The 15,226-nt window shown below is 35.2% G+C and overlaps 1 protein-coding gene across 1 annotated transcript; it reads left to right on the top strand.

Annotated features, from left to right (window-relative positions):
• Positions 1 to 5,997: 5,997 nt before the first annotated feature.
• LOC115960957 (metal-nicotianamine transporter YSL3) lies at positions 5,998 to 10,149 on the top strand. Its single transcript, XM_031079996.1, has 8 exons — positions 5,998 to 6,794; positions 6,890 to 7,284; positions 7,415 to 7,584; positions 7,798 to 7,895; positions 7,988 to 8,122; positions 8,209 to 8,398; positions 8,511 to 8,625; positions 8,877 to 10,149. The coding sequence occupies exons 2-8, from the start codon at positions 6,918 to 6,920 to the stop codon at positions 9,794 to 9,796; spliced, it is 1,995 nt and encodes a 664-aa protein (XP_030935856.1). The 5' UTR covers positions 5,998 to 6,794; positions 6,890 to 6,917; the 3' UTR covers positions 9,797 to 10,149.
• The last annotated feature ends 5,077 nt before the right edge of the window (positions 10,150 to 15,226 follow it).

Here is a 15,226-nt window from a genome sequence, read left to right as displayed (position 1 = left end):
GCCCTCAAATTAGCTGGGGTGGAGGCTTCGTCCGACTTTTGGAAGGCGGAGAAGGTGTACTATCCTCCGGCCATCCATGAAACCGCCTCCGCCAGCTTCGAGGCTGTGAGTGGTTCACAGGAGATTGAAGTTGCTTAGCTGAAAGCTGCTCAGCTTATTCTCACTCCTGACAAGTCGATTAAGGGAGGAGAGCTTCATGGGGCGACAGAAACACCTGGAAGTTTGAATCCTGAGATGCCCCAAGAGACTGCCAAGTCCACAGTCAGTGCTCAAAATCTCTGATGCCGAGGAGTCGGTCCTCTTAGTTCAGCCCCTTCAGGCCATTCCCCTTACTGATATCTCCGAGGGCCTTGAGGCTAATCCTGCTCGGCCTCCCCAGGAGGGGGATGTCTCTCAGGGTCCCGAGGCTAATCCTGCTCAACCTTCCTAGGAAGTGGCCAAAACAGAATTGAAGAAATAGGAGCCCTGGCCAATTTTTGTATTTGTTTTTAGTTTAGCTGTTAATTAGTTTCCCTTTTATTTTGAAGATCTTGGAATTTGCTTGTAACTAAACTTTTTGACCATATGTATGAAATTCCTTTCTTCCTTTTTCCTTTAAATTATACGCTCATTGCCCTTCCCGATATTTACTATTACTGCGAATCTCATGGTTTTTGAATTAGTTATCTTAACATGTATGAATGGTTGTGCATATGATATATTTGGAATTACATCCCAGAATTATAACTTACCCGCGCGCGCCCATGGGGCTTTGAGTTTGCATCTACACGTATTTCTAGGGAGCTAAATGCGTCATCCGAAGTGCCGAGCGTGTTCTTAGGCCACGTCTGGTACTTAGATTTTCTTGGAGTATCTAGTTTCCCCATAGGTTTGAGTCCGAGGACCATGCAAGACCTTGGTATTGTCTAGCACTTTCTTTGAAAGTAGTTGGTTTCCCCATAGGTTTGAGTTCGAGGATCATGCAAGACCTTAGTTCTGTCCAATACTTATATTTTCTAGTGACTAGTTTCCCCATAGGTTTGAGTCCGAGGACCATGCAAGACCTTAGTTCTGTCTAGCACTTTCTTTTGGAAGTAGTTGGTTTCCCCATAGGTTTGAGTCCGAGGACCATGCAAGATCTTGGTTCTGTCTAACGCTTATATTTTTTAGTGACTAGTTTCCCCATAGGTTTGAGTCCGAGGACCGTGTAAGACCTTGGTTCTGTCTAACACTTTCTTTTGAAAGTAGTTGGTTTCCCCATAGGTTTGAGTCCGAGGACCATGCAAGAAATTGGTTCTGTCCAACACTTATATTTTCTGGTCCCTCGAGGATTAGCCCCTTTGCATGTGTGTGGGGCATAAACTTGATGTTAGAAACCTCTAGAACTGCCTGCGCCACTGGCACTTCGAAGTGTAGCCCTGAGTGGGAGCTGAGTTAGAGTAACAATCGCGTGCTGCTGGAAATGATGGAGAGGTCTTCGCTTAACTTGCACTACTGCCAAAATTATTTCTTTCGAGGGGCCCTTGTTGACAAGGGCTTGATCTTACCATGACTAACCGTCGCCTGCACCAACGCACAAGCCTCCCCACAAATGGCACCAATTGTAAGGACTCAATTTGTAACGATTCCAAATTGATATTGGGTTCGAACGTTAAAGGCCCAAACAATAAATTTGTAGAGAGTGGGCTAAAAGGTTAGGCCCTGGTGAACGTACACTCGTTAGTCATGGTATTCATGATGATCGCACAGGGGTGAACTGAGCATATCCAAGAAGACGTTCTCCTCGGCACGGCCTGTGTGGCTCCGGTCATTGGACCTCGTCCGAGAAGTTTAATGTTCTTATTATTCCTTTTACACTAGGTTACAATGGTTCAAGAGACGATACATAATGCTCTTTATTTTGCCCTCCTTCTTTGGCGTGGATGAATTCTTGCATTATATAACCCCTCTCAGTTGATCCTGACCTTCTATCTGTTGATCAGATAGGTAACCACTCGAGTGCTTGTCCCATCAGCCGCCTTCCTCCATTTTCTGTTAGTTGCAATAACCGAAACCACACTGTTCAGGGGTTTTTTCCCATTAATGTGGCCAAGACGTTTGTTGGCGTATTCATTGCGAAGGTGACAGCTTTTCCTTGAACCGCTCCCACACTGTACCCCGTGCGAGTCCTACTGTACTCGTCCTTTCTTCTGGGAGCGCTTTGGGGGTTGCCTTTGATGGCATGCCATTCTTCCCTTCTAGGTTTTGGGATGCCGAGGACAGGATCGTCCTCGGCTGCATTTCCAGGCCATTTGGACTTTCGCTGCATGTCCTCGGCAATGTCTCTCCTTGGCGCGGGCCTTAGGCCCTAATGTAAAATGGGCCGGGGTCACAAATCCTCTGGTCCCACACCTGCATTGTCATGGGATTTGGACATTCGCATATTGAAATAAGTTTCACTCCAAAAAGGATATATAGGGTTATATATATTGGTAGAGTACCATTTGAAATATAATTCATATAAATCTTATTGAAATTAAAAATATCTAATCAATGTATTTGTTTTTATCCCATAAAAATTGGAATTAAAAAAAGGTCATATAAATAGAATGAAAAAAAGAAAAAGAAAAAAAAGAGTTGATTCAACATAACGTAACATATAAAAAATTTAAAAATTTTAAAAGAAATTTAAAAAGAGAGAGAGAAAGAGAACGTGGTTAATAGCTATAAGGAATTTTGTTATATATATATATATATATATATTAAATGTCATCAACGTAGAAATTATCAAATTAATGGAGATATATACTGTTTTTTGGGATAGATAGAGATTATCAAATTATTGGAGATATATACTATTTATTGGGATAGATTTATATTAATCACCTCTTGAAGATTTTTTATTTTTTTTTAAAATTTAGATGATAAATATTATCTAAATTAAATTTTTATATGTTAAATATTATCCCCTAATTTAAGAAATATATCCTAACAAATAAAAAATAATAATGTTAATTAGATGATAAATATTATCTAAGTTAAATTTTTGTATGTCAAATATTATCCCCTAATTTAAGAAATATATCCTAACAAATAAAAAATAATGTTAATCTAATTTTATTTAATGATAATAATAAATTAGAGTTCTGATAGTATACTATTCTTTTTAGTTCTTTAAAAATCTAAAATTTTAATAAAATTTCTACAATTTAGTGAAGCCAAGTGGCGCAATTACGACGTCTAAACCCAACTTTTATTATATATAATATGATGACCCAAATTATGATACTATTTGAAAATTCAATAGATATAATCTATCTTTATTTATATCTATATTTATATTCTATATAATAATATAGAAAATATACATTTTCACATTATTATATTAGTTTGGTTTTTTGAATTACAAACATTTTAAAACTATGTTAATCTAAGAGAATTAGAATTTGATTCTCAAAAAAGTAAAAAAATAAAAAGAATTAGAATTCACTATCAACTCAACACCAACAAGATTCACAAAATAAATAAATAAATCAACACCAAACAAATTACAATTATACTAATTAAATTAAGTAAGTTATTTATACAAATTCTATAATTAGATTTTTATTTATTTATTAGTGTAATATGATCATATATAATTTTTTTTTTGAACTTTCTCGTGCATTGCACAAACTAACGACTAATATTAATAATTTTCCTTTTTTTTTTTTTGATGGGAATAATTTTCCTAATTTACTATTTACTTTATTTGAAATGTAAATACACAATTTTATTTCAGCTATGCAAAAGATGATAATTTTAAAAACCTATACACATAAAAAAATAAAATAAAATAAAAATGAGAAGTTAACAGATGTTCTAAGGACATTGATTTAAGGAATATTTTTAGAAACTTTTTATAGAAAAAGAAAAAAAAAACTGACTTTTTTGACATCGTTTTATATTTATCATGAAAGTGATATAAAATCTTTTTCAAAATAATCTATTAACAAATGCCCTAAGAGGTTAACAGGACAATATATATATATATATATATATACACATTTGTATTTGAAAAAAAAAAAAACTTAAATGATATTTCCTTAAGAATTGGATCTCTAAACAAAACCAACAATACAAAGGAAAGTACTGGCATTATCCTGATTCCTAAGCATTTGGCCAATTGGTCAACTCTAATTAATGACTCACATGTGAGTCCTGAATACGTTAAACCCATATTAAGATCTTTTAAACTTATTAATAAGGTAATCCCATGATGGAGTTCTTAAAATCATACTATCTATTTTGAAATACATAAATGTTCCTCCTAATAAAAACAAAGAAATGAATGACTTAAATTTAATCGCATCATCAATAATTTAAATAAATATAAGAAATAGTAAAATAAATAAAAGAAAAAGAAAAAGAAGCACATGAAATGAGAGGCTGTTTGCTTATCTTTTGAATTTTGAGGCAATTGAGGGTAGGTTATTTGAATAACAATTTTTATTATTCAAAATAACATAACATATATTTCTGTAATATTTTTTCATCCATACATATTTTCACAATATTTAAACAATGTTTTTTTTTTTTGAGTAGAAACGATAGTAGACTTTATTGATATATATCACTTTTTACAATGGAGAAAAGAAAATAGGAGTATTCTTCTAACCAAACAATGACCTCCTCTTTCTCTTTTGCAACATTAGCTAAAGTTAGTACAGCTCGATTATATCTCAAAAAAATACTAGAAAAAGAAATAAAATTAAAACTACCCTTAATAATAATAATAATAATAATACCTTCCAAAATCCACGCCACCTCTATGGAGCATATTCGATCAGAGTTCAGCAAATCCACCAATTCTGCAAAATTACACTCTACCTACACGTGGGAAAAGCTTGTACTTTGACAGAACAGTAAAACTTTCCTCACCACACAAGCGGCAGTACACAATATTTAAACAATATTAGTAGAACAACATTGCCAAACAGAGTTGCATATTTAAATTACTTAAATAAGTTAAATATGATACAAGTCACATTAAAAAGTGCTGCGAGAATTACTCACCACACATCCCTTTTTAAAAGTCACATTAAAAAGTGCTGCGAGAATTAAATAATTCTACCGAATTATACACTCTCTCCATCAAAGCGCGTTGATGAGACGTTCTATCCTCATGGGCACGATTGTAGTGAAATCCAATCAAAATTTGACACTGGACAGAAGTGACTTGTAAAGTTAACCATTCAATTGGATGCCCATCGATAACGGTGAGCCTGGTTCAGTATAAAAAGTCAACTTATTTTATTATTTATTTTATTTTTATAATTATTTATAGGTTTTATTATATTTTTTTTATACTGTTTAAAATTTTTACAATATTATTTTAATTAATTTTTGTCTTTATCTACAATATATTCAATAAAAAATCAATTTCAACCAAATAAACGGATCTTAATCAGACAAAAAAAAAAAAAAAAAAAAAAAAAAGATCAAGATGAAAAAATCACCACACACTTTCTTGGCCCCACCTAACAACTTCACTGGCTCTCGATTACCGTAAATATTGTACAATCTTTGTTTATAGATAAGTACATCATTATATACAAAGGTGAAGGTATTTTTCTTTTTTCTTTTTATTGTATAACATACGATTTAGATACATGTTAAATTTTGGACATGTATTGTATAACTAAGTACAATATTATTACTTTTTTATATTGGACATGATATAATTCAGATATGTGTTTAGTTTTGGATATTGTCTGCATCGTAGTATGTTCACTTCTCAAAAAATCTTACCCTATCATTTATATTCTATCAAAAGCAATGATTATCACACACTCAAAATTACATACAATTGGTATATTTTTATGAAATATAAATCATGAGATTTTGACTAGTGTAAAAAGAATTAGTGTTTGTAAAGTGTGAGAGTATAAATGTTAAGATTTAAGTACCTATGAGATATTCCCACACATATACTTACAAATTCTATCGTGTAAAGAAAAAAAAAATTGTAATATATTAGTGCGCTTTGTGGGAATGTTGACCATCAAAAGAGTTCAAAGAGAAGTTCCTGTTGCTTGCGTGATGCTTCAAGTTCTTGTTTTGGTCCTTTTATAGGTGAGTGAGTGCTAGCATCGAAAGTTAGAAATTTCTAAAGGGAGAGCCAACCGAACTCCATTTTTTTCAACCACTTGAATTCCTATCATAACCAACTTTTCTCTTTTCCAATGAGAGAGAAGAGTCAACGAGAAGATTTAGCCTTTGTAGCCGGACATGTGTTCAATGCAATGAAGCTGTAGTTGGAAAGTTTTGGTGTTGTACTACAAAAACCTCGTCTTGTGGAAGTTGTACTTCTTTGTAGTACATGCAGAGCTGTGCTGATGGTAAGGCCTGTGGTGCTCATCCTTTCATCCTGTAATGGAATTTTCATGGTGTATTAAAAACATATATAAATAAAGATGGTATCTGGCTGCAAATGCTGTCATGTAGGAGTAATCTTGGTCTAAAGGAGATTCTCTGACTGACCCAATAAGGGAATCGTGTGGTTCTCACATTTTTTGGTGTGGAACTTAACACTCCTGTGATTGGATTTGAAAACCCAATTGGGTTTTGTGGGTGTTGTATTGTTATTTGACAGGTTCTTGTGAGTCAACGCTCAGATGCACCACTACCCATCTGGTGGTTTGTGGGTGTATAGATTGAAGAAGGTAGCAAACACTCACGGGCAATATATTGGTCTTTGGAAGTAGAAATCAAAGAAACAGTTTTGAATTTTTGTAAGCTTTCCAAAGTTCTGACCTTTTTGTTCTTGAGCAAAGGAGAAGAGAAGAAGAGCAAAGGTAAGATCATTCATGTGTACTATTTTGTCTACTTGAATGTTTTCTCATCAAGTTGGATTTTTTATTGATGTTTTCTTTGTTTTTGGATTGTGTAGGACTAGGTAGAAGATTTTGATAATTGAAATGGGGAACATGAACAAGGAAGAATCGAATGAGATAGAGAACATTGAGAGAGAGGATATCGAAGAGACTCGTGAAGAGACAGAAGACGTGAAGAGAATTGCCCCATGGAAGAGACAGATTACAATTAGAGGGCTTGTTGCAAGCTTAGCTATTGGAATCATGTATAGTGTGATAGTGATGAAGCTAAACCTCACAACTGGTCTAGTCCCAAACCTCAATGTCTCGGCTGCTCTCCTTGCCTTTGTATTTATCAGAACATGGACTGCACTACTTGAGAAGGCTGGAATTGTCTCAATTCCATTCACTCGACAGGAGAACACTATAATTCAGACATGTGCAGTTGCATGTTATAGCATTTCTCTTGGAGGTTGGTGATTTTGATCTTGTTTTGTTGTTTACAGTCAATTTTTTTTTTTTTTTTTTGCCTTTTGTTAATTTAGATATTTTACAAGTTACTATTGCATATGTTTTATATGTAATCAATTATGGGATTGCAGGTGGTTTTGGATCTTATCTATTGGGTTTGAATAGGAGGACATATGAGCAAGCAGGGGTTGATACAGATGGGAATACTCCTAACACCAAGGAGCCTGGGATTGGTTGGATGACTGGTTTCCTCTTTGTAAGCTGCTTTGTTGGGCTGTTGGCATTGGTTCCTCTCAGAAAGGTATACTTTGTGTTTTTTATATTATTTTCATTAGAAATTGACCTTGGAATATTGGGAGTTTAGCTAATTTTTCAAGGGTTTTGATGTCCTCCAAATCTATATATATAATTCTATATGATCATTTGCATTATAATAATCTGAATTTCTGGCAAGGTTTCTCTGTCTCTTTCTGAACTTGAAATGGTTGGTCATGGAATTTGTGTTCTTCTACAGATCATGATAATAGACTGCAAATTACCATATCCAAGTGGAACTGCAACTGCTGTTCTTATTAATGGCTTTCATACTCCTAAAGGAGACAATATAGCCAAGTACGCATTGATTTTATAATTCTAGTCTCAAATTAATTCAAAACAAATTTAAGTGTGAAACAACTCTTAATAAGTTTCAATCCTATTTGCAGGAAGCAGGTTCATGGGTTCATGAAATTCTTTTCGATGAGTTTCCTTTGGGGTTTCTTTCAATGGTTCTATTCAGCTGGAGAGACATGCGGATTTGCTCAGTTCCCTACATTTGGATTGCAAGCTTGGAAAAATTCGTGCGTTCTTCAAATTTTTCTCTGCATATCTTTTAGCCTTATCTGAGAGTGATCATATCATTGATTAATGAAAATGAATTTTGCAGATTCTACTTTGATTTCAGTATGACTTATATTGGAGCAGGAATGATCTGTTCCCATCTTGTGAACTTGTCGTTGCTTTTTGGTGCTGTGCTCTCTTGGGGAATAATGTGGCCACTGATAAGGGGGCTCAAAGGAGAGTGGTTCCCTGAAACTTTATCTGAAAGCAGTATGAAGAGTCTTAATGGTTACAAGGTCTGGGTTCTGGACTTTTTAAGACTATTGCTTAAGCAGAATCCTAAATTATATTGAAGAGTGATTGTAAATATGACAAATCCAGTCTTATATCTCCTCATGTGTGTTGCAGGTTTTTATTTCTATAGCAATGATCCTTGGGGATGGGCTCTACAATTTTCTCAAGATACTATATTTCACCTCTAGAAACATCCATGGCAGAGTGAACAAGAAGGGCCCTAAAACATGTAAGTGGGTCACTTATGCTACATCTCCTGGGTGTGCCAAATACTCCACACACTTACAGCTTAGCATGCTGATGCAGTCATATCACCAAAGAACTGAGGAACTCTAGCAATCAACTTAATTGATTGTTTAAGTTGTTGGCATCCTGCAATTGGTGTTTAGACTCAAGGAACTACCCTCATGGGGCAATTACACTTTCAGTGAGGATTTCATTTTTGTATAACCTTTACACAGTTTTCTTTTACTACTGCAGGGCCAGAAAACCAGAATCAGCCTCTTGATGAGCTGCGACGAAATGAGGTATTCATAAGAGACAGCATACCATTTTGGGTGGCATGTACAGGGTATATACTCTTCTCCATAGTTGCTATCATTGTGATTCCACTCATGTTCCCGGAGTTGAAGTGGTATTTTGTAGTTGTTGCCTATATTCTTGCACCCTCTCTTTGCTTCTGCAATGCTTATGGTGCAGGTTTAACTGACATGAACATGGCTTATAATTATGGGAAAGTGGCTCTTTTTGTGCTTGCTGCCTTGAGTGGAAAAAATAATGGTGTGGTTGCAGGACTTGTGGGATGTGGTCTGATTAAATCCATGGTTTCCATCTCTTCTGATTTGATGCATGATTTAAAAACTAGCCATCTCACACTCACTTCCCCTCGATCAATGCTTGTAAGCCAAGCTATTGGGACAGCCATAGGCTGCGTGGTAGCTCCTCTCACATTCTTTCTTTTCTACAAGGCTTTTGATGTTGGGAACCCAAATGGCGAATACAAAGCCCCTTATGCCATCATTTATCGCAACATGGCAATTCTAGGTGTTGAAGGCTTCTCTGCCCTGCCCCATCATTGCTTGCAGCTTTGTTATGGATTTTTTGCCTTTGCCATGGCTGCCAACATGCTGAGAGATCTTACCCCTACTAACGTTGGGAAATGGGTTCCACTTCCAATGGCCATGGCTGTGCCATTCCTTGTTGGTGCTTACTTTGCAATTGATATGTGTGTTGGAAGTTTGATTGTGTTTGTATGGCATAAGCTAAATAGCAAAGAGGCAAGCTTGATGGTTCCTGCGGTTGCTTCCGGTTTCATATGTGGAGATGGATTGTGGATTCTCCCTGCATCAATCCTTGCTTTGGCCAAGATTAATCCTCCAATCTGCATGAGCTTCAAATAGCATATCAAGTGTTGAAGTTTAGTGCAGAGGTATAATCTTACATGAAGACTGAAGTCATAGTTTAGAGTCTTTAGACTAATATAGAGATGACATCAGACAATAAGCCTATTTGAATAATCGAGTATTTAAGATATTGTTCCAACGTTGCAATAGGATATGTATATGAGCACAAGTGCCAGGGAAGCTTTGGCAGTCTAATGTGTACAAAGTTACAAACAAAATGTAACTGATCCAAGTTGGATTTGGCTTTGTTGTAAAAGTTTCATTTGCTGTTGGTCAAAGTTGGTTTTTGTGAGTGGATTCTCAGAGTTTTCTTTAGGAATCAATGTATCGGGTTGCAATAATTGGGTGTATTTTTAAAATGGTCTCACTTTTTTGGATATTTGGTACAACTAAAATGTCCTACACCATACAAGTTATAAATAATTTCACCAACTAGATAAAAGGAATTGCCGTAAAAGCAACTAAATTTAATACCACAAGAACAAATAGGATTTCTCAACTGAAGGATGTGATGGCGGTCCAAAAGTGTGATGCAGACAGAATAGAACAAGCATGATAAAAACCCCCAAAGATGTGACTAACAATTCTTCTTTGAAAATGTAGTAAAAAAAGAGCATTTCAGATTTCAGTGCACCACACAATTTTGCAACAAAGATATAAATACGGCAAGCTATTGACTAAAGTGATAAGCCATATTATTCTTTAAACTATAATATGGACACATGGAAATCACCAAATGTTGACATCTCAAAGTATGTGTGCTTCTTGGTTCTTATTGCAAAAGACAACCCATCGTCACCCAATCTACTTATACAATAATGTATAGCTACAAGACAACATCAATTTCCAAGTTGTAATTGATGACCCTTTTGAAAGTGCAATGAAGCTAATTAACCACGATAATGTTCAATTATTAACAGTTGAATAGTACACATGTACAATCATTAACAGTTGAATAATCACCATTATATTTCTTCTCCACATCTACTCGCTTTCTCATTTGAATTAATAAACCATCTTCTAAATTGTCTTAAACGACTTCTCCTTATGTTTTATTTAATAATAGTCAATCACATCAACTTTCTCAATTTTGGTTAGAGGGGAATCCCCACAGAAAAACCATGAACATTTCTTAACGAATTTCATGAAAACCCACCCCAACTGCATAGCATATTTTCCACAGCACGCCTAGCAAGCTGGTTAGGAGAAAAACAAGGAATTCCCTATTGAAGTTATCCTTTCATTTCAGTTAGTCCAAAACAACCAGCTGATTGTGCAAAAAATCGCAATCTCAGGTTGCTCAATGCCCAGTCTATGACATCAATGAAAGCATACGTGCCAACCAAACTTTCCATACGTAACAATTAAACTTATAAATATTAGTAGTTGTTTCCTTAAAACATTTTTATTATTCCTAACATAATTTTCATTTACTCAATTAAACGTACCCTTCCTTGTCATTCTTTCCTCTACAAAGAAGTGAATCTTTTAACTATGCAACAATATTCTGTAACATATTTCATTCAAGCATTCAGCTGTAACTTGAAAAGGATTCTACTTGTTTGTGGTGGAAGTAAAAGAAAGAATTCATAAATCATACATGACTCATTGATATGATCAAGGTATGGTTTAAAGCCAATGTTACTCCTCAATAGTCAATGGTCTAGTGGTCCTATTAGTCCCACTAGAGGAATTCAATGCCTAGTAGTTAACTCCTATTTATAGATATTCATTGCCTAGAAATTAGGAAAGATCCAAGCACTCACTGGAATCCATGGATGAAGCCTAGAATTCGGACTGTTTCTTCAATGAAAGAAGTGAACCCCCTCCTTAATGAGGGAAAAATTTATCACACATTTAGCGTATGTATTATGTATCTCTCTCACATGGGGTGAATCCCCTAAGGCCTAACGTGTGTTAATATATTGATAATATTAACAATGGTCCATCTTGTGTGAGAGGAGGAAATATATGTACCAAATACATATAATACCCTCTCTTTAATGAGACGTAATGTATAATGTATGTCAATGTATTGATAATATTAATAATTGTGTGACTTGTATACCTATAACACTATAATTTATGTGAGAGTTGAAAGTACGCAACGATGATATTTCCAAAGTATTCAATAATTTTTCTTATACATAAATGAAGTAGTTGTCAATTGTTACAACACCATAGCTAGCCACATTGACTTGAATGAACTGTTAATATAAGATGAAAATTAAGACCCGGTTACGGAAATAAAGAGGTCAATAAAAACAAACGTATTCATCCATCACATCATTCATTCAAAACAAACAATAAAGACAAGTTAATGAGAAATCAAAGTGATCCACGCCTTCATCATTCGCCACAAAAATTAAGATTGATGTGAAATAATGAAAATCGCATAGTGATAGTATAACTCCAAAATAGACAAAGGTCCCTGTGAGCACCACGAAAAAATGGTTAGTCTAAGAACAAAACCTTACTCTCTTCACTTGTGAGTTGTGATTTAACTGGAGGTCGATGCACTTAGGAGTTAAGATATAAGTGTGCATTTGGCTTAACTTTTTGCTTTTTTGTTGTTTATCTTTTAAAAAAAAAAATAATAATCTTTAGCTTTTTGTCAAATATTTAATATAAAAGTTACATTTTTTTTTTTTTTTTTTTTATGAATACTATGTAAATAAACTATCTAAAACTATAAGATCCCAAACAAAAAAGGCCCGAATGATCTACAGCAAAAATAGAATGGAAGATATGATTTAAAAATTTTAAATATATATATATATATATATATATATATATGTGGGGCCCAATAATTTATGGGTCAGGCCCACTTGCTCACGGAGAGTCCAAAGGCCCAAACCGAAAAAGGTTATGGCCCGAGCTCAAAAATATAAGGCAAAAAATGGCCCGGAGATGCAGCCGAGGACAGTTTAGTCCTCGGCAGACCCAAAGCTCCAATGAGGAGAGGGGTAAAAAAGAGGTAAAGGAACAAATTTGTCAGGAGATCTAAAATATCTTGGGAAAGTTATCCTTACTACCCTTCCCAGTTAAGACTCTGCACCTAACAGAGTCGTATTCTTCAGCTTTATCAACCATCCCCAACAATTTTGGGATTAGACTGATGGGACAAATATCAGTCTTATAAAGGTTGACCCTATACGTGGACGAAGGACAACGGACGCAGACTAGTATAAAAGAAAAAGTAAGTGAACCTGGAGGGGGGCTCCCATCCTACCTCCAGGAAAAAAGACGCCATGGGTGAAAACACCTTAACAACACATGCACATCACAGAAAAAACCCACCGTTGGGTAACCGGGGTAAGACTTGAATGATCCTCGGATCAAGTCCGAGGAGTTCAACCCCATAGGATGCGACGCTGTAGGGCTTAAATGTTCAAACCCAACTCCTTTTTCTACAGGAATTCCTCTAAAATCAAGACCGGAACATCGCCCCGTGACCAAAGGCGAGCTTTTCAGGCCCACTCTCTACGAATCATATTGTGAGGGATCTTTCATGTGCGAGCCCAACATCATTATTGGGCCGCAAAAGAACCGTGTCCCTACAATATATATTTTATATATAAAGAAAATTTTTTAAAGGTCCTAAAGCAATTTCTACTTCCTAGGAGGCAAGGACCATCAGTGAGATGGGAATTATCAGTTTCAGCCAAAAAAAAAAACAGATGGGAATCATTAGTACCAAATCTTAACGATTGTGACACAATAAGCAGCGTATGGATGACCATGAGACAAGCTGTGAGTATTTATTTAGTTCAATTATTACAAGGAAACAACTCCATCAGTCCTATACATGGAAAGAAGGTAGGTCATCACCGCACCACACACCTTGCTAAAATGGGAATTTTATCTGGCCTGTCTCGTGCTCACCACAAGGCCATGTAAATTTCCTTTATTGCCAAAAAAGAAAAAAGAAAAAAAAAAGAGTTACTCTAAACATGAAAATAATTATTACATCCTATTTCCTTAGGAAATAGTTATGGAAGATGATAAGAATTTCATTGGATTATTCTTTGGAATAAGTTTTGGAAGACTTGTCAAATATAAATAAACTAGTTAAGTGACACTGGTGTGGTGTTTGTTAAAACTCAATTAAAAGTCTTATATAAAGATAGTTTTTCACATTTTTCGTGTTTGGTAATATCGGATAAAAATTGATAGAAAGAAATCTATCTCATAACTTCCATTATTTATCTTGGTATGAGATAAAGTTATTTTTTGCTAAATGTTTTTGAAAAACAACTATAATTTATGTGAAATTAAATAAGAGAAGTCAATAGATAATTTTCAAACTCATTCTAAGGTCGCTACAAAATATAGAAAAATGAGATAATTTTCTAAAAAAATATATTTTTTAAAATTACTCACATTCCAAAAAGTGTTAATGTTGACATAAATCTCACTTATTTGGTAACGCATGTTGACAATTGATGGGGGGATGAGTTATTTGTTAGGTTAAACCAATCAAAATACTAACAACAACTATTCAATTATTAAAAAAAAAATTTTAAGCATATCATGTTCCCTTAATTTCCTTTAAATGCGTCTTAGCATGAGTTTATTTTTATTGACTTATTTTTCTTTAGAAAATAACTTGTACAAAAAACAAAAAAAATAAAAATAAGTTTTACATAACCATAAACTAAGAATCTTGTTAACTAATAAGGTATTAAGGACTAATAATCCAAAAATTCATTATGGTTTTGTTTTTTTTTTTTTTTTTTTTTTTTTGATGGGAAGACTCTGCTTTCCTTTATTCATTACTAGAAAAGTGGCTTACATCCTGAGCACACGCGAGCTCAATTTGGCTAGGAGTTTCCTCCAACCACACCACAAAGTCCCCAATATGTCTTGCAAATTGGGCTAACAGATGGGCCGGCTTATTGCCCTGCCTCTTTACATGAGTAAAAGAAATAAAACGAAAATTCTGGGTTAACAGTAGGATACTAGTGACAATAGTTTCAATGCAGGTGGGTGCCTCCGTGGTTCCTGCAAGCATCTAGAAAAGGCCTAAAGAATCAGTTTCACAAACAACCTCCCTAAATCCCATCTCCCATGCGAAGAGGACCGCTGTCTCCATTGATTTTGCTTCAGCTTCCAAAGTGGCCAACGGAGCTGGAAGCCTCTTGCTCATTGCCGTCAACACATTACCTTCCCAGTCTCGTACAACCATCCCCATCCCTGTGGCATTTAGCTCCTTTAGCACAGCAGCATCCACGTTCACCTTGTAGCAAGGGTGATCAGGCGGGTGCCATTTCACTGCCTCCGTTGGTCTGGGCGTTGGTGCTTCCTCTGTTACAGCATGGTACTCCTGCATTAAGGCTAAAGCCCGTTGGACAATGGCTTTTCCGGATCTACCAGTACCTCCATGCTGGACGGAATTTCTGTTTTTCCATATCTCTCAACACAGTG

Source organism: Quercus lobata, chromosome 9 (genome assembly GCF_001633185.2).
Source record: "Quercus lobata isolate SW786 chromosome 9, ValleyOak3.0 Primary Assembly, whole genome shotgun sequence".
NCBI lineage: Eukaryota > Viridiplantae > Streptophyta > Magnoliopsida > Fagales > Fagaceae > Quercus > Quercus lobata.
The sequence above is the reverse complement of the archived record's forward strand: the minus strand, read 5'-3'. Positions and strand labels throughout refer to the sequence as shown.

Bases quoted from the DNA above. Each gene is read 5' to 3' on its own strand.
- LOC115960957 (XM_031079996.1), top strand. From the start codon at position 6,918: ATGGGGAACATGAACAAGGAAGAATCGAATGAGATAGAGAACATTGAG. The intron at 7,585-7,797 runs GTATACTTTGTG...GTTCTTCTACAG, and splicing joins CATTGGTTCCTCTCAGAAAG to ATCATGATAATAGACTGCAA. The intron at 8,626-8,876 runs GTAAGTGGGTCA...TTACTACTGCAG, and splicing joins CAAGAAGGGCCCTAAAACAT to GGCCAGAAAACCAGAATCAG.